Source organism: Zeugodacus cucurbitae, chromosome 5 (assembly GCF_028554725.1).
Source record: "Zeugodacus cucurbitae isolate PBARC_wt_2022May chromosome 5, idZeuCucr1.2, whole genome shotgun sequence".
NCBI lineage: Eukaryota > Metazoa > Arthropoda > Insecta > Diptera > Tephritidae > Zeugodacus > Zeugodacus cucurbitae.
This window is the reverse complement of record NC_071670.1, coordinates 59,810,755-59,835,872: the sequence shown is the minus strand read 5'-3', so window position 1 is coordinate 59,835,872 and position 25,118 is coordinate 59,810,755. Positions and strand designations below refer to the sequence as shown.

The 25,118-nt window shown below is 36.3% G+C and overlaps 2 protein-coding genes across 2 annotated transcripts; one reads left to right on the top strand and one right to left on the bottom strand.

Annotated features, from left to right (window-relative positions):
- Positions 1-10,185: 10,185 nt before the first annotated feature.
- Positions 10,186-10,679, bottom strand: LOC114803699 (uncharacterized). The gene is made up of 2 exons (XM_029038879.2): positions 10,521-10,679; positions 10,186-10,468 (listed from the first exon to the last, which is right to left on the bottom strand). The coding sequence occupies exons 1-2, from the start codon at positions 10,630-10,632 to the stop codon at positions 10,245-10,247; spliced, it is 336 nt and encodes a 111-aa protein (XP_028894712.2). The 5' UTR covers positions 10,633-10,679; the 3' UTR covers positions 10,186-10,244.
- Positions 10,680-19,836: 9,157 nt separating this feature from the next.
- Positions 19,837-22,095, top strand: LOC105209947 (uncharacterized). The gene is made up of 2 exons (XM_029038859.2): positions 19,837-19,996; positions 20,060-22,095. The coding sequence occupies exons 1-2, from the start codon at positions 19,942-19,944 to the stop codon at positions 21,916-21,918; spliced, it is 1,914 nt and encodes a 637-aa protein (XP_028894692.2). The 5' UTR covers positions 19,837-19,941; the 3' UTR covers positions 21,919-22,095.
- Positions 22,096-25,118: the final 3,023 nt, after the last annotated feature.

Here is a 25,118-nt window from a genome sequence, read left to right as displayed (position 1 = left end):
TCATTCTCTTGCAAAGAGTCTTTCATTTGTACGCAAAGGGCATTCCAAATAATGCATTTAATCCTGCCATGAATTGTTTTTGCTGCAAACTCGCTACTGCAAGTAACCGCTGTTACTATGACATAACATTATTAAAGCAAACAGCTGAAAGTTGGTACCAACCAACCAGTACCCTCCACCCACGACTTAAGTCAACCTCAATTGCCGCTATCACCACAAAGATTGATAATAATAAAGCTGCAGACAACAAAAATATTGCGGAGGAAACTAAAACAAATGTTATACTATTGGCATTAACGATGCTGCCTTCCGCACTGGCACTGGCGTTGACGCCGACGCTGACGATAGCCGTTGCAATGCGCTGCGTTGCTGAAATGTCGTTGAATGGCCGCAACATGCGCGCTGGCTGAAATAATAATGATGAAGTTGGTGATAGTGGTGATGAAATATGCTTGCTACAGCTGCGTGCTGGCTGGCTAAATTGTCGGGAGCATGGCGTTGATACTGTTGTTGGTTCTTGATGTTGTCGTTGGTGGCATGGGTGCTGCTGTTGTTGCTGGTGTGGGTGTCTGTGGCGTATTAAATGTCAATGCCAGCATTTAATGATCAACTTCTTATGACACACAAATATGCCATAACCAACAGCAACGACTACAATAACAATAGCAACAACAACAACATGACACAAACGCCAGATAAGACATGCGCTAAATTTATTTTATCTGCAGTAAGCGAAAGATGAGCGTAAAACAAGTTTGCAGACATGACGGAAGATAGTCGACATAAACACACAAAGACTTCGGGAAAGTATGTGTGTGTTGTGGTGGAAGGGAGGTGAGGTTGAAATAGCGCTATGAAATTATGTGAAATAAAAATTGCGTTGACACAGAAATTTATATGTAGTTAAGGTCGTCAGATTTACTGTGTAGACATATAGAAATTTTCTTATGTGATATTTCATATTAAATATATATTTTGGGTTGGAAACTTTTGTTTTCATTAAAGTGTGGAAATTAAAGAATTTCTTTTTTATTTTTTGTTGGTATAATATTATTTTCTGTCCGCTACATAATTGATCAGCTTGAATGGCTTCGAGGAATAGACTATATATGTTACTCATACGCCGTGTCACTCTAGTACTAGCTAAAAAATTATACGAATTTTAACCTTGACAGGGAATATTAGGATGAAGTCATCATGGAATGCATTCAAAAATATAGACATATCTTTTGTGATTATGAAATATATAGTTTTCTGAACTCTGAAGTGATAATAAGAGGACTCTTATGCCAGAAAACTTTTCATAACTGGTTCGAAAACACTTACGAATATTATTACATTCGAATTTATTTTACTGAAACCATATTTATAAGATACTAGCAGACCCGGCCACACGGTTTGTGGCTAAGATATACAATCAATCTTGGCTTCGCTGACGATACAAAGTTCATTACAAAGTCGAGGTTGATTTATGTTATTCAGCATGATGACAACTGATGCTACTTTTAAATGTAAAATTAAGTGGTGATAATACAGGCAATTCCAATGTTTATAAAATCCTTTGGGATAGTTGGCTACGTCATCCTAATTTGTATCTGTATTAGCTCTCCTGTAACGAAATTCTAAATTGTCGCATTGACAATGACGACATCTTTATTTTTTGCGTTTGTTGATTTCAATATTGGTCGTTCACTCAGCCAATTATGGGTATTATATTGTTGTTTTATGTCTAGAAAGAGATAGAAATGTTATTAATCCATCGAGGTGTCAACTATGACCTTACCAGTTCCAATATCTTGCAACTGCTTCTACAATCACAGTTTGATTTTGTTGCAAAAACACTTGGATGTATAAATAAGCGATTTCTGTGCGCCGTACTTCCCAAATTATCAACCTGCATATTTGGAGAATCTTCGCTATAGCTCAATTTTTTGGCGATTTTGGAAACTAGAGTTTCGTTGATTTGCAATTTAGGAGTAATTTCAATGTTTAAGGTACAGTTTGTGTGCCTACTAACAGGTAGCCAAGTTGCCCCTATTCCCGTTATGCTTTGATAGTGAAAATTAGTGAAATCGGTTCAGGAATTACCACGGTCCTCATATACAATATATGATGATTTTCGTTATTATATTCTTCTTTATGAATATATAGGTCAGTACTGTGTGTTATCTTAATAAAATTACATCACTAAATTGCGAGAGTATAAAATGTTCGGTTGCACCCAAACTTAGCCTTTCCTTTCCTTGTTACAAATTGTTTTGGGCTATCCAACCTTATACAATTGAAAAATGGCAAAAATATTTTAACAAAGCAACAATGACTACCTTCAAAATATTATTATTTTTTGTTTTTTATTTTTTATTTTTTAATATTGTTGTCAACTCATATAAAGTTCTGTTATTGCAATCTTCCGCGAATTTTTTCTATCTTTACTTACTTTCTAAACCTTTCTTGGCCATGCTCGAATATTTTAAGACTAAAATTAGCCAGATCGGTATGGCAGTTCTTGACTTTTTGCGAGACTAACGAACAGTAATTCGTTTTTATACATACATACATACATATATATCTGTAGAATACAAATTGTTTGTATGGTAGATTAGAAAAATGTGAATTTTAGACTTTTTCTGGCAATTTTTTTAAATTTTTCTCTCCGTAAGAACCATCCTCAAACCCCCTGGAATACACACAAAAAGAATGAGTGAAATCGGTCCAGTCGTTTTCATGCTATGTCGTGACAACGGAAAACGGGTTTCTTTTTTATATATGTACATTAGGGTGACCCTTAGTTGTATGGAGGATAAAAAAAGTTTCTGGATTCTCGATCGCACCCCCTAGAAATATGCGAATAGCCCAAAACCTAGTATATACAAAGTTTTGGGTCAATCAAAAAAGGTTTAGACTCAGACTTCCATATTTCAAAGTCACACTATCCCTTACTGGTTTTCCATACCGTAATAAGATAATAAGAATAACATTAGAACCGTTATAACGGTATATCACGAGCATGCGACGCTTGAGAATGCACGACATTAAATTTACTTTAAAATTTGTATTTCTGTAACTCTATCATCAATCGACCGATTTTTAAGATTGTGGTAATTTTGGAAAGGTAATAAAATGCAGATCTTATTACGGTATGGAAACCAGATAGTGTGACTTTGAAATATGGAGACATAAAAATGGCAAAAATTCTTAATTTTTCAGGATTTCAAGCTCCTTGCGCAACCTCTAAACCTTTTTTGATTGACCCAAAACTTTGTATATATTAGTTTTTGGGCTATTCGCATATTTCTAAGGGGTGCGATCGAGAATCGGAATACTTTGGAAAATAAGGGCCACCCTAATGTACATACATATGTACATATATAGATTTTCGAAAATTTCCTAATTTTGAAAAAAAAAAATATTGCACATATTTTCCTTATTTCTACATTTCTATAAAAATATTATATTGCTATGCATTCAGAAGCAGAAACAACTACAACTCGAAATATTTCGCGTTCCATTTTTATGGCCACACATCATCATTACCGACTTTTAATTACACCAAAATATGCTTAATTGTGAGCGTACATGTCTATAATTTCTGCTAATTAGAGCTTGTATATGGCATCTTGCATAGCTATGATTACATGAAGGCGAATAAGCAAAGAGCGAATGAACTGGGGCAAATGTACCAGCAAAAACATTGTATGGCGAGTTCTAGTTTTCATGTAAATGAACTGTGGAAATGATGTGAGTTTACTGATACACACATATGTAATTGTACTCGTACCCGGAATCCCTTCTAATAGAAAGTGAAATTTTATTTTTTGAGCTTTAAAAGGTGGAATGTTATAATTAGATATGCAGTTTTGGTTTAATAAATGTCGGTGTATTGAATTTGCTTTTCATCGAATAATTTAATCACGTGTAAAATTCATCGAGACTTTTTCATTAAAAATGGTGTTGAGCAGAAGGGGTAACATCTGATAGTATGAATAACTTGCTTGAAAATTAAATAAATGGGAAAACATACTATGTTGTGGTGGCATACTTGTTTTGTTTCAGAAATTACAAAATTTAGAACTTTTTTAACCAATTTTTTGTAAAGAATTATTATCTATTCTAATGCTGCCGTAAGTTATGAAATTAAAACTTGTTATTATACTTAGAGGTAACGTATACGCCATGCGAATCCTTTGGTTTTTGTATGTTTTTGAGACATAACTTTATTAACTCAATATGGATGAAGAGATATATTAGCAGAAGAAACCTAAAGCCGTTTCTATGTAAGTCTGTCTATTTTGGAGTTATTTTTTAGTCAATTTGAAAATATTCAAATGAGTTACTTATACGCCGTGACCTGCTGCTCACATATCATAAATTTTATACACTATTCAAAGAAATTAATATTTAAAGTGAACTGTGTCAGATTTTTATAAAGTATTTGAATTGAGATTCGGTGAGATGATGTCTTCTAAGATATATTCTTAAAATATCCATAGAAAACATTGGGATTCAAGATTGAATCTTCCTCCGTATACTATTCGTTTAAAACTTATCAATCTACCTACACTCACTAGTCGTAGGGAAATGCTAGGCATAATATTTCTAGTAAAACTTCTGAATGGTTTAGTTTGTAGTTCATTCCTTATGTCTGATATTAAGTTTAACGTCCCATTGCGTTCATCCAGGCAGTTTAGACCATTATTTCTAAAATCTTCTAGAATAAATTTTGAATTAAATGAACCATTCCGCCGAATATGTCATGATTTTAATTCTCATTCCAGCACATTTGATCCATCTGACTCAATATTTTGCATCAAAAAAACTATTTTGTCTTCTCTTAATAAGTAATATTCAGAAATTTTTAACTTTTTGTTTTTATAAATTTTTAATTCTCAGCTGTTGAAATGTTTGTTTCTGTAGCTGAGCAGTTTGAGAACCTTACGCTTAAAAATCTCTTGCCTTTCTAGACTCGGCAAATTTCGCTTGTATGCGGACTGCGCCCCACGCGTCGGTTGGGCGGGAGGAGGGTAATCGTTTGGGTTAATAATAATAATAAAATAGAAAAAATCTGATATTTTATTTTAAAGCAAGGCGACAAGTACGTTTCCAAATTACAAAAACTATATACAAATCAATATTCAAAGAAACAATTTGTTTCCATTTATACTTTGAGTTGAGTTGAGCTTCTTGCCTATGAGAACAAAAAATAAAATTAAAAAAATATTTAATAAAGCGTGTTGGACTTTTCTTTAAGACCGTCTTCTAAAAAGTAGGGACCAAATAATCAACAAAGGAAAATGTTTTTGAATAAAAATATCAGTGGAAAAAAATTCATCGAAAAATTTAAAATAAGGCTGTAGAAACGGTGGACTTAAAAACGTTTCAATTGGAAATCCAATATTAAGATCACACAATACTGAAAAATCCCCATCCATCAAGCTTGTATCGTTGGTAACATATCCCTTATAATTATAAAGGTTATATATTTATATAAGAAAGTCATTTCTTCGAAGCATAACCTACAGCATAACTATGACAACTCTTTCTTAGCGCGTACCTCAATCTTTGCATATGCAACCCCGCCAAACCTTCGCTGCAGCAAGCAAAAATTGTGTTTACACATCACTCCACTAAACATATCGGAAAAATCAAACAATAACAGAAGTTTGCGCACCCGCAAGGCCTTGGCACCGTCTACCAATCACGCGGAAAATCTGCATGTCAATGCTGAGCAGAAACAATTACTCGCTCCCCAATTTGTGGCAAAATGCGCGCAATGGAAGCCAGACTGCTTATCAAGAAATCAACAACACGTTCAACGGGGATGCTAGAGTGAATATTTTTGTCTTGGCTACAGTAGCAACAACAACAAACACATTCCCCAGAACTGCAGCGCCACACATTATTTGTAAAGCTTTCCCTCAGGAAGCGTATATTGAAGCAATTCAAGCGGAAGAGAGCAGCAGCAGCAATGAATAGCGTTGAGCTGAGCTTGTGAATTGGCGCAAGAAACAGAGTCGAGTTTGAGTGGCCAGAAGGCAGTAGGAACACTTGCTGTGAAATTGAATGCAACGGCGGATGAGTAGGAAGTGAAAAACATAAAACATAAATATATTGTTAAGGATACGCACAAACAACAAGAACAACAACAATGGCAACAACAGCCAGCTTGTTGATGATGAGGCAGAACAATAAAGCAACGCGATTTTCAATGAATGCATACATACATCCACACGAGTACACAGTCACTTATGTACATATATTGACAGCTTGGCATGTCGGTTGACTTACTGGCTTCCATCATACGCCAGAATACGCTTACAAGTACATACTTATACACACACACACATGCGTACACTTGCCATTCACTGAGCACAAATCAGCTGTACAGCAATGACACTAGCAGTCAATGAGCAAAAATGCCGACGACTCGTTCGACACAGGAAAAATCAACTATAAACTACAACAGCAGCAGCAGCAGCAATAGCAACAATAACAACAACAACTCATCATCAGTGTAGTGAAGAGGCGAAACAAGCACGCCATAAAAACAAAGTCAAACGGAAGATAAGCGTGGCAATACACCATGCCTGTGCGCCTATGTGTGTGTGCGTTTGCTTGTATTGTTGTGGAACAAGTTGGCCGTGGGGCGAATAGCGCAAGAGGATGCTGAAACTTACAACAGGAAAATTATATATCTTTCTGCCATGAAGGAAATGTGGAAACTGGCGCAAAGCGAGCAAAAAAAAAACAAAAAAAAAAAGAAAACAAATCAACATTTCGGCAGCTATGGCATCACAGAGCGGGCAAATAGTGTAAAAATCAAATAATAGGAACATGTTCCATGGACTGCTGTCGTTGCTGTCAGCATACGCTTGGAAACAGGGTGGTAGATAGAAAAATCTGAACTTAAAAAATAGATACAAATACCTCTTGGAAGACAAGTTAAGTGTGAGTTCGAGGACCGGCGTTGCTGACTTCACTCTTCAATGTATTCCTCAATTGAATATATCGAGGTTATTGCTCTGAGTCTCAGTACCTTCCATCTAAGGTTCAAAGATCCATATCCGTTGTTTAGCGAACTCTCAACCAACTGTTATAACGAGGCTATATATCAAGCTCTACAAGTCGCTTATCATTCCCGTCCTGCTCTACGGTTCAGAAGCTTGGACGATGTCAACATCAGATGAGACGACACTAGGAGTTTTCGAGAGGAAAATTTTGCGCAAGATTTATGGTCCTCAGAACATTGGCAACGGCGAATACCGCAGACGATGGAACGATGAGCTGTACGAGTTATACGACGACATTGACATAGTTCAGCGAATAAAAAGACAGCGGCTACGCTGGCTAGGTCATGTTGTACGGATAGAAGAAAACACTCCAGCTCTGAAAGTATTCGATGCAGTACCCGCCGGAGGAAGCCGAGGAAGGGGAAGGCATCCACTCCGTTGGAGGGACCAGGTGGAGAGCGACCTGGTTACACTTGGGATCTCCAACTGGCGCCGAACTGCGAAGGAGAGAGAGAGGTGGCGCACTATCTATAACCGGCTAAACGGTTGCAACGCCAATCACATACATACATACATATATTTAAAAACGAGACGTGAGCTAATGCATACGGAACTATCTCGCAAATAACAGATATTTCTTGGAACTCTCGTGGAACTTTAAAGAGAGAGATCCATCACGAAGTGTAAGTATTACCATTGAATTGAATTTCTCAGAGAGTCTCTTCATCTGTGAATATATTTGATGGTGATACTTTCAGGAACATGGGTCCAATTAGTAGTCGTTTGATCTGGTATGTTATAATAAATGCCGTTCTATTATTTCTAAGTTTCATCAGCTGATTAATATTATTCAGCAGCGACATCTATCGTAGCTTTTTTGCTTAAACATACAGTACAACATACAATACAGCCAATCGCAGGCAAAGAACGTATATCGTACGTCTTTGTCGCAGAGTTGCATTTGATTTCAAATTCAACTTAAAATAAATGGAGATTTTATTTTGTAAGGTAAATCGATCTTAATAAGCGTTTTAATCGAGCAGAGGCCGGTAATTGATCAATTAGCTCCTGTCTAAAAACACAAATATAGTAATTAAGGAGTTGGTCGAAAGATGTTATCTTCTGTAGTACGGTAAGGATATTGTGGCAATAGTCAGTTTTATCAAAAGAAGCCGTATTAAGATCCAACCAACGCACATCAAGGAGAGAGTTGAAACCTCTGTTTCAGCGTCTGTTTTCGGCAAACACTAATTCGTTGTAAGAGAGACATGATTGAAAAATAGAGAGCTGTAGTAAAAACATACAAATTAGGGGAAAACTATTTGGACAAATTTTAGAAGATTATATAAGTATTCCCTGCCTAAGGATAAGGAAAAAATTTAATACTTAAAACTTACAGTTTATGAACCACCCTGTAAAATGTCGTAAAAACATCCATCCGTACAGTTGCTTCCTTGTGAATTGAGTGCACATCTCGACATAAATAAATCTCTTGCTGCACTCATGTCTGGAAATTTAAGGAACAACCTGCTTTTGGGAGCTCCCAATAAAGCGTCGCTCGTTATTGTCTTTTGCTAGCAAAACTCCAATGCTCACATGTGCACATCCCTACTTACACACACTCTTGTTTAAGTATAATATTTTTGATTGCAGGCAACAGCGAGTGATGCATTGCCAAACAAGTGAAATCACTTGGGCTGATGTGAGGATGGAATTTTTGGTCTGCTGCAAGAAAGAAAATTTTCTGTTTAAAAAACATTCCAAGAATTCAATCTTTTTACCGATCTCTTCTCGACTTCGGATATAATCAAGAAATCAGAAATCTATTCGGGGGCTTTACGTTGGCTTCTGAGGACCATTCCAAGAATTCAATAATTTTCTACTTAATCCTGCGGGCTACCGATCTCTTTTTGACTTCGGATATATTCAAGAAATCAGAAATCTATTCGAGGGCTTTACGTTGACATCCGAGGACCGATTATCGTTGGAAATAACTTTTAGATTTCTCTTCGGTCAATATGTCAACAATCGACTCCCAATTGGGTTGCATTTAGCTCATCAGTCTCTTGAGTCTCCTAAAGTATCTATTCAAAAGGCGTAGAAGACGAAGTTTCCCACATCAAAATTTAATAAAACCCACAGCCTACAACAACTTCTATTATAACTAATTTCACTGATTGACAGCAGCAGCTGTAGGCCAGTATTAAATAGCAATTTTAGATATTTCCAACCAGAAACCTCAAACCGAACTTTAGAACGGCTCACATTACATTCGAATTAAATATTTGTGCTCAGTCGACAAATGGGTAAATAATCTTGTATCTGCTACTAAGAACAGCCTCGATGCCAGCAATTATCAGAGTAACAGGCGCTTTAAATACGCATTAGGAAATTAAATGTCCATTAGAAAAATTTGCATTCAATGTTATTTGGGGTAGAGCAAGTGAGGCCGGTTGGCAGTGTGAGGACAGCGGTTAGGTGAAGAGAAGAAACGGTCTGCAATTGTAACAGGCAGCGCTCCAGCAGATGTGTACAAATACAGATTATATATATATACAGTTTACATGAAACCCAAGTCGTAGTCAGAGGTGGACTGTATGTATGTGGTAAACTGTGGTGAATATTAATGAAATTTGATTGATGTATTATTCAATGTAAGCCAAAGGCAGTTCTTGCAACATTGTTGTGTAAAGCCGCTTTCAACACATACTTCTAAGATACGGCAGCTTATTGTTGTGCCACACAGAAAGTGACCTTCGTCTTCAGAATGAGTACAATGCGACTGTTGGTTGAGTGTCGACGCTTCTAAAGCAAAGCAAATATTGTTGCTGTGGTGATATTGTTGCTGCCTGTAAGGTTTATATTATATATGTATATCAGATATATATATAATACATTGATGTTGAAGCAAGTGTGAATAACTGGAAATTAGGTTGACAAGTGCAAGTGTTTAAGCGATTTGTAATTGTTTTGTCATTGCCATTGACACAAGAAGTACAAAGGGGACACACCCACATGACAGCCGCTTGGTTAGAAGTGGTGAAGATCATTCAAGATTTGAATTTTGTAACACATATATAGAAGCACGTTTCGTTTAATAATGCGATAGTTTGCCATTAAATTTAATGCCACTAAAAAGAGCACCCTATATTTCTTTGATTAGATAATACCACCAAAATATTTTTTCAATTTATTTCAATAGCTCTAATAATGATTCTGCAGCCAATAGAAATTACTTCAATGGCCACCAAAGCGATACATTTTCACAGGTTTTTTATGACCTTCAAATGATCTCGCTGCCGGAAATTGTCGTATATCATCAGATTGCACTTCACGCCTATCATTGGTGGTATCAGCGAGTAATTTAGCTCTGCTGCTTTCCTCATTGAGAAACTTTATAATCTTTAATGGGACTCCGGCATCTTCATTATTATCGTGACGGTTCTCGGCGCAAGAAAGATCTGTAACGGATTTTGTATAAATCTGTATAAATTAAATATGTGAAATACTCACCAAGGCAGAAGATGGCTATAAAGCTCAATAGCACAAGCGCTTGCAAACGTTTGAATTGACGCTGCATTTCAAAGACTCTAACTATTTGCAACCACTCTGCTGCAATTGCCATTCTAGTTTAATGCTCGTATCATTTTGTATATCAATTGCTGCAAGTGTGACTAATGCAATATTATTCTGCATCGAATCAAGTATGGATATTTTGAATTCAGATTTTCGTAGAACAAATGGAAATGTGTTTCGCTTAAATATCTGAAACGAATTAATCATTTTTGTTTAATATATAAATTTAAATTGATTTTCTCGGTTTATTTCGAGAGAGCGCTCTGAGGGCCTCAGTTCAACATCCTCTCAAAATTCAATTATGATTTATGGCACGAAACTCTCTTCTGACTGCCTTCAGTCCAAATAAAAAAACTAATTTTTATATGAAAATCTACTCAGATTATCAACACTCATAGCAGGAAAGCAGTTATCGGTCACTAATATCAGCGCTCAAAGGTATTATTTACATCCAAAAATTATCGATATTCTAATCGAACGATAGTTTGGTATCGTTAGTACCATTGACTTTCTCTGAATTATAATTTGATCTAAACTCGTTTCTATTTTCCTAAAGGGTTTTAGATTTCATGGCATACATATTTTTTATATAGCCAAGTATCTGTGAACGTCCAACAAATAAATTTGCTTTTACTTTCGTTTCTATATAAGTTTATGGTTTTTCCATGGAAGCTGTAATAGTATTTCCACTTGGTAGTCGTTTTTGCATTTGTTATAAATTATTAGTTATTCAAAAGCTATAAATAATGTTGCGCTGTCACCTCAAGTGACAAACACTACTCCAAGTACATTCATCAATTTAATTATACCGCCAATGATGAGCTCGATTGTCTTCTGTCGATCATAAATGTGCGAAAAATCACACTTAATATTAATTAATACGAGTACGCCTTGTAGTTATTATTCTTAGGTGTTCAAGTTTTTATGTACGATAGTTGATGGCATGATTTATATCGCTAGTCGCTTTTTATAAGTTTAATTTTTATTGAACTCTAACAGTTGTGCTACAGTAGAGAATTTATAGAGACTCATTCGAGTTTTGATTTGAAGGGAAGCGGAGGGAATGAAGAGAAGCTAGGGCTTAAGGTCTTGTTATCAATATGCATTTTATTCTAAATGCTTGAATGTCTGTCTAAACATTTAAATATAAATGCTTCGAAAGTATTTCAAAAGAACTAAAACTTACCTCCAACTAGTCTATAAAGAGCTCTGAACTAGTCCCAAATTGTATCTACATTTTATGGACTAAGAGGACCCTTACCCTTAATTCAAAGAAGAAAATTATATTTGACTAAAAAATTTTGGATTTTTGAATAAGTCCAATTGGTCATATTGGAACAAAAATATTGAAAATATTGGCTACGCTTTTGCTTTCTTAAGGCAGTCTGCGTTAGAAGCCGAAAAAAGCGTTTTTTTAGAAATTTTTTTTTTGAAAAGGAAGGAAATGAGTGCGGTTAACGGAATTTTAAGACAATAGTGTACTATATTTAAGGCTTAAAAAACAATATTTATTATTAAAAAATATTGAATTTTTTTCAAAATTGTAAGTATTTTTCTGGAGCGCCTGGAGTCTGCACTTGTAAATCGGTGCCGGTGATGGAGGTCGTGCGATGTATCTGAAACAGTCGAACCAAATTTTTTTTTAATTTTTATAAGCTTCTTTTCTTTATGAACTAAAAAAATACCGAATTAGTTATAAAATTCCAAATTTTTTCGAAGTTTGAAAAAAAAATCAGTTTTTAAGAAAAAAAATAGACTTTAAGTAGTTTAAATAATACTTTTGTCCAACTTCAACTACTTTTGTCTAGTTCAAATAGAAGATAATTTAATACTGAAGCTAGACCACTTTGGTTTTTGTCGATCGGACATATATTCTTTTTGCTATCGCCGGCACCGTTTTCTAACACTTGTGAAAATGAAAACTCGAGAAAACGCACTTTAAAGGTCTGCCTGAGCATTCGCACCTGCTCGACGCTCGGCCACTAAAACTGCTCTAGCTTCGAAAACATGTCGAATTGGCCTCTGGAATTTTAAATACATATTCTTGGATAGTTTTGGAAGAGAATTAAAACAAAACAAAAAAATCGATTTTTTGAAGCTTGTAGAGCCTAAATACTTGATTTTTTTTTATTTCCACTCACACCTTATTTTCCACACTATTAAACACAAACAAAAACTTTGAATATTTTTTCTTAGGACTGACCCAGAGATTTTAGTAACCTAGCCAAATGAAATGTAAGTAACGAAGTCCAACTAATATATTTTGAAAAAAAAAATCTATAAGCTCCTCAATCAGACTGAACTGTTGATCTAGCTATAGACACATGATTCTTCAGCATAAAGAAGGGGCATCATTACTGCGTCTTAAAATTTGATAAACAAAATCTTGATATACTCCAAAGATCTAACAGTTTTCTAAATGACTCTGGAATAAAGATTTTTCCATTTTCAGCTATTTAGTTCCGTTTCCTTTCCATGTAAACGTACGAAATTTCCGCGAAAGTGTACATAGCATATACAGTATTCAAATCGAATAGAAAAACATATTAACTTATGCAGAGTGTTTTCTTATCAGATTCTACTAATTGCGGTAAATGCAATGTCAAGGCGAAGCACGCTGAGTATAATCTATAGTCGAAGACACGTCACAGTGACACAAATTACAGCGTGAGTTGCCAAGTAATGTAGGTGCTATGCAAATGCATTTAACACTATATATTTAACGCTGTTCTAAGAGGTTATCAACGAGTAAATATAGTAATATAAATACTTATTTGTTTATCTGCTCGTATTCGCTCGTGTTCTTATGAGTGACGATAGTGCATACTATACTATTTATGGTTTGGAGGCTTATTGCTGTACACTAATCGAACTGTGTACACATGTCGTAGTAAAATAGCGTATTTTGAATAATATTAAAAATATTTTGAGTTTTTATATTTGAAAATTTTGGATTTTCCATTTTCATTATAATTCACTGGGGAAGTACAAACGTTGTAAATAACAATTATTGTTAGGTATGTGGTTTCCTCAGAACTGAACTCAGATCACAGGTGTGTACTATCACTTTGACGGACTTTGATACGATCTCTTTTCCTATCAACAACGATTCGCCTCTGTATCGATTTAAAATTTGTAGATCTCTCCATTTCTCGAAAGGCGCAGAGAGAGATAGAGAGAGAGAGACCTCGACGTTGAATATTTAGCATAAATATTATTAGACTTCGCTAGAAACATATTTTAAATTAATTTTCCACAATTCTATTGGATCTACCAACATCCTGTTCTGAAAACCCATTTGAAACCACATCTGATTTAAATCTCACAATTAATATTTACTTATTCAAAAGTCCGCTATTCTCTTCATTAAGCAATAGTTGAATTCACTTACTTTTGCATTTCTGGTATTCCCTTATGGAAATTGAATAATATTTCCGCTACAGTATTAATATAATTACAATGCATATCGTAAGTACAATAATTACGCAAATAATCGTTAGTTTCTACAATTTAATTATATGCAAATAGACATTTTTTAATTGCGCCTCTGGGGTTAAGTTTTGTAATTTAATATGCCGTAAAACTGAAAGTATTATTGCCACTAAAAGTGAATTATGGAATTTTTCTGTTTTTTTGTTTGTTGCTAAAGTTGAAATTGGGAATTTGGTAGCATTTAAGTGACGTCATTTGTGGAACGTAAATTTTGATTACAAATATTTTATTTTATATTAAATTTGGTATGCTGCCATATTTATATGACCAGCACTGTAGGTTAAGTGCCTATCTTATTTCATATGTGCAAAGTAATTAGACACTTATATTGTGCAATTGTTTCATAATATTGCTACTAATACTAAAGCTACACAATTTTATGACTTATCAATTTTTCAATTACACCCACCAACAGTTGGGATGACATAACAGATTTGCATCTGGCTTGTAATTATTGTTGTAAGCTGGAATGTTAAACATTAAGTTAGGCACAAAAATGTACTTGGAGAGGTTCAGAAGGTTTTAAAGATTTTTAAACATTTAGCTAGGCATAAAATATACTTAGAGAAGTTGAGATCGAGATTTTTTTAGATTTTTCTTCCAATTAATTTAATCAAAATTGACAGAGACGACGCAGAGATCATCAGTATCGATCCAGATGTTCTCAAGTTATAAATAATGTAACTAACCCTACTTCATAATGCTTATAAATACTTCTTAAAATTTAAATTTGTTTAATTTTTTCCAAAATTATATTTTCAACTACGCCTCTCAGCATTCTTTAAAGCTTCCAATTTCTTTTATTATTTTTATTTTGCAATTTTTTTCGCTTATTAGCATTTTTTGCAAAATATTCTTCGGTGCTTTTTGTGCGCAAAACAGATTTTTTTGTTTGGAAAGAATATGAAAACTGGTTTTCGCACAAAAAACGTTTCGCTCAGACACGATTTGTGTTAATATGTTTGTTTCTCTGATTATTGTATAACTTTTTTTTCTTTATATTTCTTAATTAGCTATCAATTTGTTTATGTAATCTTGAGTTAGAAAAATATATATTTCCAAAGCCATAAAGCAAAATTGTAGATAATTTATTAACAAAAAAAATTATATTTAAGCGCCAACTTTTGTTTATCTCTTGTTTGCTGTTAATCCGTAGAGTGCTAAAGAGTGTTCTACGTCGATGCTAATAGTGTTACAAAAATAGACTAGCGATGGCTACAAGATGATGTTAATGACCGTCTGAACTGCTGGTATACATATTTAAATTTGTATTTGTTTTTTTTTTACTATAATTAAATTAATTCCAAACTAGGCTTCAATGTGGGTCAGTGCTTATATGCTAATTAGTAACCCATATTTCTTTCGATATTTTATAGATTTTTTTTTCTTGCTATATTATTGTTATTGCTTGCCTGTTTTCTGTAGCCCAATCTTGTAGATCATAGACCCGACTATCGAAGATACCGTGCATTTTTATGGCAAGCATTAGCTCACATCTGCTCTTCGGATATTAAAACTGCGATGAAGGAATGGATCGGAGAAAGCTTACATAGATGAGCTATGTAATATATAAATACCTAATTGAACGTTGGGCCGACAATACTGAATACAACTCTCTTCGTCCTCAAACTTGTTTACAACCTTCACATGATCTCTTTGAAAAACTTTCTATATACATATGTATGTAAGTGTCTTGGAGTTGTATTAAGTAAATAATATCTCAATCAAAAAATGAAATTTTTTATAAAACCAATTCATCGATATCTCTGGGAACACGATGATTTCTAAGCATAGTTTAGTAACTTTTTCGATGTGTATAGAGATGATTGGATTACTTGTATAAGGTTTATTACTTCATAAGTCTCATGAAGTGCCTCAAATCATCCAACTATTCGTGTTTACGAAAAAGCTATCTTCCAAATCTATCTAACTTAATCAACCTATAATAATAAGCTCAAACTTTCTCGTTGTTTTGTTTTCAATTTCAAAAACAAATTTACCTAGATAACTTTTCGCGTCGCTGCTTCTTGCAGAATGAGGCGAAGAAATGTGAAACTGGTTGCAAAAACTATAAATACTATTATTTTTTGAAAAAATCAAACCTGAATTATTATGAATTAGACATTGTTTATTTGTTTGTTTATCTTCTAATATGATATGTCGCTTGACATAGAAAAATCGTGTATATTTTGGGGATTACCATAGAGTCTTCTGACGTTTAGCTTATTCTAATAATTTTTGTATTCCAAGAAATAGAAATATTAAAAATGAAGTCTGCAAATGAATATACCCAACAGTAAATGTGATTGTTCGTAGAAAATAGTAGTTTTATATAATAGAACTAACAGTTAAACGATCACTGTGGTGAACATGAAGCCGCAATCACAGAGACAAGAAGAATTTGGAGATCATTTAATCGGTGTAAAGGCCTCAATGAGAGCTATGTTCAATATAACAAAAATTGCAAAAAATTAGAATTTTTTGAAAACTAAGGCTAGTTTATACAATCCTATTCAAGTTTATTCACTTTCCAATTTGATGGATGTAGTTTATATAAAGCACACATATAGTCAAATTTCTTTTTCTTATAGAACTTTTTAATATCTTTACCTACTTATTTTTTTTTTTTTGCAGAATTACCACTAATCTTAGCAAAACTATTTTTTCCACTTAATGAAATCCCACTAAGTATAAATAAAAGTCATAAAAAGATTCAGCACTAAAAATAATTTAATAAAACTCCAACAAAGTTATTTGATTTTTAACGCTCCCGTTGTTGGCGATTAAATTGTTTTGTTGGCGTGCGAGCGTCACATCTCGTACGAAAGACTAGTTAATACCGAAGAACAAATAATAAATGTTGTTAAAAGCGTATAAAAAATATATTGAAGAAAACAAGCCATAAGCTATAAAAAATTTACTATCTCATATATTGTAGAATATTTTGTGCGGCTTGTTTACTAATGACCATTTGAGCGTAAATTATGTCTGCAATTTTATTACGATACGCTTAATGAAGAGATAAAACAACAGATGAATAAAAGCAAATCTTCTTTCAATTTTAACAAATCGCCCAAAGAATTATGATTGCTATTTAGCAGAAGTCATCGCTCATCGGCAATATTTTATTATTTTCTTTGCTGCTTCTGAGAATTTGTTTGTTTTCAATCAAACAGATACCTAATTTAACAATTAATCATTTGATATCTTTTATATTAATATTTGTTTACAATTTATTTGTTTAACTATATGGGAGTGTTCGATTTTTATTTTTAAACTTGTAGATTGATCACTTCTCATGTCGAGAATTCAAAAAAAAAAAAAACGTTCTCCGTTTTTTATTAATACAGATACATATTCGAATCAGACTCAAAGAGGTAGAGAGAGTGAAAGAGATAGCGAGAGAGAGGGAGATCAGAGCCGACTGTTCTAAAAGGGTATTCGAGTCGTTTGCATTGTTCGGCGATTTTTCGAACCATTGTACCAGAAAGACCTTTTTAAAGTTAAACAAATTCCACAATTTTAAGTTAAACCAGTCTCTCAATATTATATAATAGAGCTCATCTGTAACCAGAAAGGACAGAGAGTATTCCCAAATAGTTTTAAAATTTATTTATCGAAGCTATGGGTTGTTACTGATTTAAGAACATGACAGTCTGATATAATAGCCTCATAGTTAAATCTCATCGAAAATAAACCAATTGTTCCCACTTTGTTAATGATATATGTATAACATTCGAAAGAAAGCATTTTTATAAACTTTACGATTTTTGGCAGTCCGAAAAATAAATTCGATATATGGTTATTAGAGTTATATGTTGTCATAAGAAATCAGCTCTCAAAGAACCCCAAACTTGATATAAGGATTTGCTTTTAAGAAAAAGATATTTTGCCAAACATTTAAGAGACCTAAATGTATTAGATCAATTTGCTCGAAAAGTGTTCTTTATAAAAAAATTAAAAAAAAATCGTTAAATTACTACACTCTCACAGCAGTTCGTTCAGTGTCAGCTATGGCTTTAAACAATACAATAATGTTCTCACGAAACCACAAAACAAGGCCATAGAACATGACAGTCTGCGGCACAAATTATTTAATATTCATAAAAAATAAGATTCGAAAATTGCATGTCTTCATTTCTAATATTTCGATTTAAATTAAACAAATTGAATAACTGGGAAATCCATTAATTCCGAAATTACAAATAAGCATTCAAATCATATCGATGTCTTAATAAGCTTTTATAATAAAGTAATTTGTCAAAACTTTATATCTTTTTTTGGTGAACATGTTCACCGTCGCATATTTATTTAGAACGACAAGTTCTCTACAAGCTTACGAATATGTATATATATAAACATATTGATGATTAATCAAAAGTACTACGTCACTGATAGCAACAATAATAGCAAAGGTGAACTGGTAAAACCGGCTGAACAATACTTTCTGGGCACGCAACAAAGTGGTGAGAATATTTTTGTATTCAAAGGGGGCCACCAATAATAAACATATTAGAATCAATATGCGTGGTGAGAGCAAAACTAGCAGAGAGAGGAAGATCGAAAAGCAACAAAAATAACTATAATGTGATTGATCAGAGAGGTCTAACGTTAGAACTATACATATATTCATGACTTAATAAAAAAGTTGTAAATTTTGAAAAAGATTTTTGGTCTCAGGTTTTCAGGTTTTGTTATAATATGCACCGAAGATTCTACATTTGTAGATTTCTGGTAATAGTTCTACAGTTCGTACTTTTTATGAGTTGTAATTTGTTATCACAAGCTCAAGTTCAAGTATTTGTTTGTATGTACTTTTGCCGGTTATAAAAATTCTATTTTTGTTCCCGCTTCTTAATTGTTTTTATTTTGTTAATTTCGTTTTGTTCGCGTTATTTGTTGATGTTGAAAGTGGGCATCTGGTTTGGAGTCGTTAAATTTCATATGGCATAAAAAAATCGAAAAAAACCTGTTTCGCATACAAATTACGAGCGCTCGCAGTGGTTACGATTAGGTTATGGGACGCATGCGCTATAAGCAATGAAATTAGTTGGTCATTAAATTATGCAAAAAATGGCTTCTCTTGGAATATCCAGACTTTTGAGCCTCTGTAATCTAACCTTCGGTACTTTCTACCTTACGGAATGGCCAGAATATCGTGCATGAGTTGAGGATTTAGTGCTTATCTTTTCTAGTAACCAGTCTTCAGTGAATTGATATTGAATACCTTCCATGGCTTTCATTGGTACCAAGAAATTGAAAGGAAACCTTTTGACCTTTGACCTTCCAACCTTATCTCTAATTTTTATATATTTTCAGAAAGATCGATAGATAAAACCCCAATTTTGTATGAAAGAAGACTGAGCGAGAATATAAGATAATATCCACCACAAACCTTAGTAGTCTTGAAACCGAGTGTAGGGTGAAATAAGTAGGTATAAAACAATAACTACAAATTGTAGTCATTAATTGGGAGAAGAACATTTTTCGCACATCTGAATTTCATGCCTCAATAATATGCAAAGTAATCAGTGAGCACATCAACTGTTTGACGGGGTTTGAGGTTTCCCCCAACCGTGCAGTAAATAAATATATATACACATACTTATATATAACCTATTTGACTACGTATGTACATGCAAAAGTACAGTTGAATGTTATTATGAGTGAATTATCGGTTAATCCACGATCAAGACTTTTTATTCGCATTTCCCTCGTGCAGGGTACGGGGTAGAGAATGATGAAACTAAAGTTTTGCACTGCTTGCTGAATGTTGTCTTTTGAAGCAGCATTTTTAATTGACGCCTGGATTGGGTTCTATATAAGCGCATCTACGAACATTGAGCGTAACATTTGAGTTCTGATCATGCGAGCGTTTGCAGTGTTTAGTTGTTTAGCAGTTTCTTTGGTCTTGTGCCACGGTAAGGATGAAGATGTGACTTTAGTTTAGAATGAGTTCACAAAGTTTGCCATTTCTTTTGCAGCCTACGGAGTATCGCACGGCGGAGGCGCATCAGGCGGATTAGGTTTAGGCCTTGGGCTCGATATTGGTGGTAAAGGAGGCCTCTTAGGTCTTGGATTGGGCGGCAGTGGAAGTCTCAGTTCGGCATCTTCTAATGCGGCGAGCAGTGCCGGTGGAGGTTATGGTGGCAGCGGTTCTGGTGGCGCAAGCGCTGGTGGTTCTGCTTCGAGTGGCCTTGGATTGGGTCTAGGGCTTGGCGCTGGACTAGGTGGTGCTGGAGGCCACGGTTCTGCTGGTGGCTCCGGCGGTGGCTTTGATGGAGGTTTTGGTGGTGGCGCAGGCGGCGCTTCCGGAGGACACAGTTCGGCTGGTAGTTCAGCAAATGCTGGCGCTGGAGGTTTCGGAGGTGGCCTTGGTGGTGGTGCTGGCGGTGCAGGTGGTTATGGTGGCGGTAAAGGTGGTTCCGGAGGACATGGTTCAGCTGGTGGCTCCGCTGGTGGTTCAGCCGGTGCTGGCGCCGGTGGTGGATTTGATGGAGGCTTCGGAGGTGGACTTGGTGGTGGAGCAGGAGGCGCTGGCGGTTATGGCGGCGGTAAAGGTGGTTCCGGAGGACATGGTTCAGCTGGTGGCTCCGCTGGTGGTTCAGCCGGTGCTGGAGCCGGTGGTGGATTTGATGGAGGCTTCGGAGGTGGACTAGGTGGTGGTGCTGGTGGTGCAGGCAGTGCTGGCGGTCATGGCGGCGCCGGAGGACATGGATCAGCTTCGGCCGGTAGTTCAGCAAACGCTGGTGCAGGAGGTCTAGGAGGTGGATTTGATGGAGGACTTGGTGGTGGAGCTGGCGGTGCAGGCGGTTATGGCGGCGGTAAGGGCAGCGCTGGAGGTCATGGTTCAGCTGGTGGTTCAGCCGGTGCTGGCGCCGGTGGTGGATTTGATGGTGGCTTCGGAAGTGGACTTGGTGGTGGCGCTGGCGGTGCAGACGGTGCAGGCGGTTATGGCGGCGGTAAGGGCAGCGCCGGAGGTCACGGTTCAGCTGGTGGTTCAGCCGGAGCTGGCGCCGGAGGTGGATTTGATGGAGGCTTCGGAGGTGGACTTGGTGGTGGATCTGGCGGTGCAGGAAGTGGGGGCGGTTATGGTGGCGGAAAGGGCAGCGCCGGAGGTCACGGTTCAGCTGGTGGTTCAGCCGGAGCTGGCGCCGGTGGTGGATTTGATGGAGGCTTCGGAGGTGGACTTGGAGGTGGAGCTGGCGGTGCAGGCGGTTATGGCGGCGGTAAAGGTGGCGCCGGCGGTCATGGATCAGCTGGTGGTTCCGCTGGTGGTTCAGCCGGAGCTGGCGCCGGTGGTGGATTTGATGGAGGCTTCGGAGGTGGACTAGGTGGTGGCGCTGGCGGTGCAGGTGGTTATGGTGGCGGTAAAGGCGGCGCTGGAGGATTTGGATCAGCTGGCGGTTCAGCAGGCGCAGGTGGCTTCGATGGCGGTTTTGGTGGTGGTGCTGGCGGCCACGGTAGTGGTCACGGTCACGGGCACGGAAAACACGGACAACATGGTCATGGCGCCGGCGGTGCTGGTCACGGACTTGGGCTTGGTCTTGGCCTAGGTGGTGGCTTGGGAGGAGCTGGTGGATTCGGTGGTGCTGGTAGTTCTGGAGGCGCTGGAGGTTTTGGTGGGGCCGGCGGTTATGGTGCTGGTGGTCATGGCGGAGCAGGTGGTGCTGGAGGTTATGGCGGTAGTGGAGGCAGAGGAGGCTATGGTGGAAGCAGTTCAACTAGTTCAGCTCATTCCTCATCATCAGCCTCAGGGTCAGCTTCAGGGTTAGCTTCATCGTCGGCAACAGCATCAGCATCAGCATCGGCAGGCGGTTTCAGAACAGGATATGGCCGATAAGCAGAACAAAGAGTGCATATTTACTCGCATATAAGTACCACATAAGTTCTTTACATAAACAGAGATTTTTTTGTGTTCTATTCTAAGTAGAAATAACATTATAAATTTGCATTGTGATTGAAATATAAACGAAACAGATAAAATCAAATTGAATAAAGTAATGTTTAACGAATTTTATGCAAATTTCCAAATTGTTACGAAATTTTGAGTTATTGAAATAATTCCAGTTGAGATTTTAATTAAGAATATTTAATGGGCAGCAAGCTCGTGTAGCGATCAAAATGTTTACAATCAGAAAAAATATATTCATTAGAAGATAATTAAAGGTTTTATTGAAGGCTTCAATATTGTAAAAAAACAAATGATTTTTCTGCGAATCCCAAAAGTTTCAGAATATACCCATACGTTTAAAATACTTAGTTCAGGAAGAAGGACTATTTTCGAAAATGTAGACTGGTATTGAACCTCTGGCTCCTAGAATATTATATTTGAAAGAGAAACGTGAAGAGGAATTACACGATGACTCTTGAAGAAAACCTGTTCAACAATTTCTTCAGTCAACTTGTAGCATTGCAAACTGAATATCAAATGAACCAATAACTGCAATAATAAATCAAACTGAAAAGTCCGCAGTCCACCACCGTTGTTGACCGAACGCTGACAGTAAAATTTACGACAAAAAGGAAACAATGAATTTAATAAATAAACAAGAGAAGAGCCAAGAAATCCATTTTCGACGACAACGCAGAACTCAGGTCGTACGTCGCACACACGGCGCAATCGTGACTACTCAAGCGAGGAATTATTGCAGGTGAAAAGGCACACCTCTATAGTAGCTTGTGGTGTGTGCGGCAAATCGCATTGCATAAAATCAAATGTCACCAATCGTCGAGGAAGCCATGAGCAACGAAATGGCGGTGCAGCGTCGACATCAATTTGCTGTGTGCCTTTCGCTGTCTTCAGCAATGCAGCCATAGGAAGTTGAAACGCGAGGAGAACTCGCACACACACGGGCTCGGTAATGGCTTGGTGGTCAGCGCGTGTCCGAGGAAATATTTAGTAGCGAGGAAATGTATTAGTGCACGCAAATGCAGTGAGCACGTCGCTCATGAACGCCGGTTACGGAGCTTTTGCCCGAAAGAAAGCCAACAACAAAGCGCTTAAAAGACAACAAAATGCAACAAGAAGCACGACATAAAGACGAGGAAAGGAGGAGGAAGCTCAATGTAATCCAAAGCAATATTTCAAAGGACACGAGTCGGGAGCGATACATGTTCTTGTTGTTGTCGACTTGCATTTCGTGTAGAGGATTTTTATTTTATTTTCGGCTTAAACCTTTTAACAAAGCAAAGGGTGTATTGCATTGTTGGTTGTTTAACAGTTGTTTGGCTTTTATAAAATTCGCTGTCGTTGCAAGCTTAACAAACCTCCATTGCTTGCCACATAAAAATATTGAGTTTCAAATGGATATCTGCTATTGGCAATGGTTAGATCTGCAGTCGAATTGTTGTAGTAGACACACGTGCCATTCCATATTTTAGTTAAGCTTAGAGGCTATAAAGCTCAAAAATTTTACCATCCTGCGGCGAATTGTAAAGAAACCCAAAGACTTCCATTTAATTTTTAACTTTCCCTCGATTGAGCCCTTCATAAAAATTATTCAGCAGCAATAATAGTCCGAGAAGCTAAGCCCATTCTTTTATAGGTCTAATATTATTTTCAGATTAACCGCACGAGTATAGGGTATTTTACTGAATCTTTCTTTCTCTTAAAGTAGACTTAATTCATAACAAAGTTCTAAATCTTCCAAATCAAAAAATAAATATCGTCCCTATTTAACTGGTCGCTGATACGAAGAATCTCATGATAAAATAAACAATTTCCGTGGCATATGTAGGCCCTAACTTCATTTATTCTACATATCCTCGTAAATATGTATGTCTGTATGTATTTGTGCTTACTTGAATATGTATATATAACATATAGGTGTAGATCCATTTGCCTTTGTTTGATATTTTATATATTTAATGCATTTTGGAAAAATTCTCTTTCGTTATTTTTCTAACGGGAAAAAATTCGAAAACAAATGTTTGTAAACAAAAGTTGGCGAGTCAAAACGATTTTCGATTGTTACATGCCGCCACAACAACACATAGACACCCACACGCAAAGACACAAAATAATATTCGCTGCAAAACAAAGTCAGTCATTTTGGTTTATTTTGCCGAACTTTTCGCTAAGTTTTGCATTTTATAACGGTATATTTTCGCTGGCAACTTCGGTTGGTTACATTTTTTCCGCTGTCTATTGTTGCACATATTGTTGTATTTGTTTGGTTTTTGTTAGTTTCTAACATTTTATTATGCACACTGCTTTGCGGTCGCCATTGTCTAATAAATGTCCTGCGGCGGCGGATCGTGCCTGACTCGGCCGCTTTGTTCTGCCTTGGGAACCTAGTGCTGCGGTGGACATCACGAATATTTTTTTATTTCTACAATATTTTGTATTTTATTACCCCGAAATGTCAGCAGCAATGAAGAATTGAACTGCACTGGAGTGCGTATAAATAATTGGAAATACTCTAAACATTGCAGTTCGGCGAATTTATTGTTGAAATGAATAATTGTCTAAGCACCAATGCTCTGTGAATTTTCTGACTTGCGCAAAATAGTGATTTATTTAAAATATTCTGCTTCACCCTTTGATTTGACACGCAAACAAAAGCATTCGTCTATATTTGTTGAAGTTATAAATAATAACACCATTTCTTCTGTAATTTGCTTACCTATCAAACCCTATTGGTTAAGCAATAGAATGAAAATTCTCTTTCATTTGACACCAAAATCATCGAAATCGGTTGAGATTTGCCGGATTTATGTCCATTCAAAGTCTTTTGGTACTAACAACTCTGCTCTGCTCTGCTCGGCAGCGCAGCCGTAATTTTTGCAAAGTTTCAGACTGTCGATGGGTATAACTCCGGTAAATCTGAACCGATTTCGATGATTTTGGTGTCAAACGAAAGAGAATTTGTCCACCATATTCTCAGATTATTCATCCTATAAAACAAAACAATATTGTTTCTTTGTCATTCTGTTAAAACTACAATTACGCTTAAGTAGCTTACTATGTGGTCTCGACCTTTATGAATCGATTTTATTTCCTAATTCATATGTAGATATATACGCACCAATATTTAAATG

Excerpts from the sequence above, each read along its gene's own strand:
- LOC105209947 (XM_029038859.2), top strand. The coding sequence starts at position 19,942 with ATGCGAGCGTTTGCAGTGTTTAGTTGTTTAGCAGTTTCTTTGGTCTTG. Across the intron at positions 19,997-20,059 it reads TTCTTTGGTCTTGTGCCACG|CCTACGGAGTATCGCACGGC; the intron begins GTAAGGATGAAG and ends TTTCTTTTGCAG.
- LOC114803699 (XM_029038879.2), bottom strand. The coding sequence starts at position 10,632 with ATGGCAATTGCAGCAGAGTGGTTGCAAATAGTTAGAGTCTTTGAAATG. Across the intron at positions 10,469-10,520 it reads TATAGCCATCTTCTGCCTTG|ATCTTTCTTGCGCCGAGAAC; the intron begins GTGAGTATTTCA and ends AATCCGTTACAG.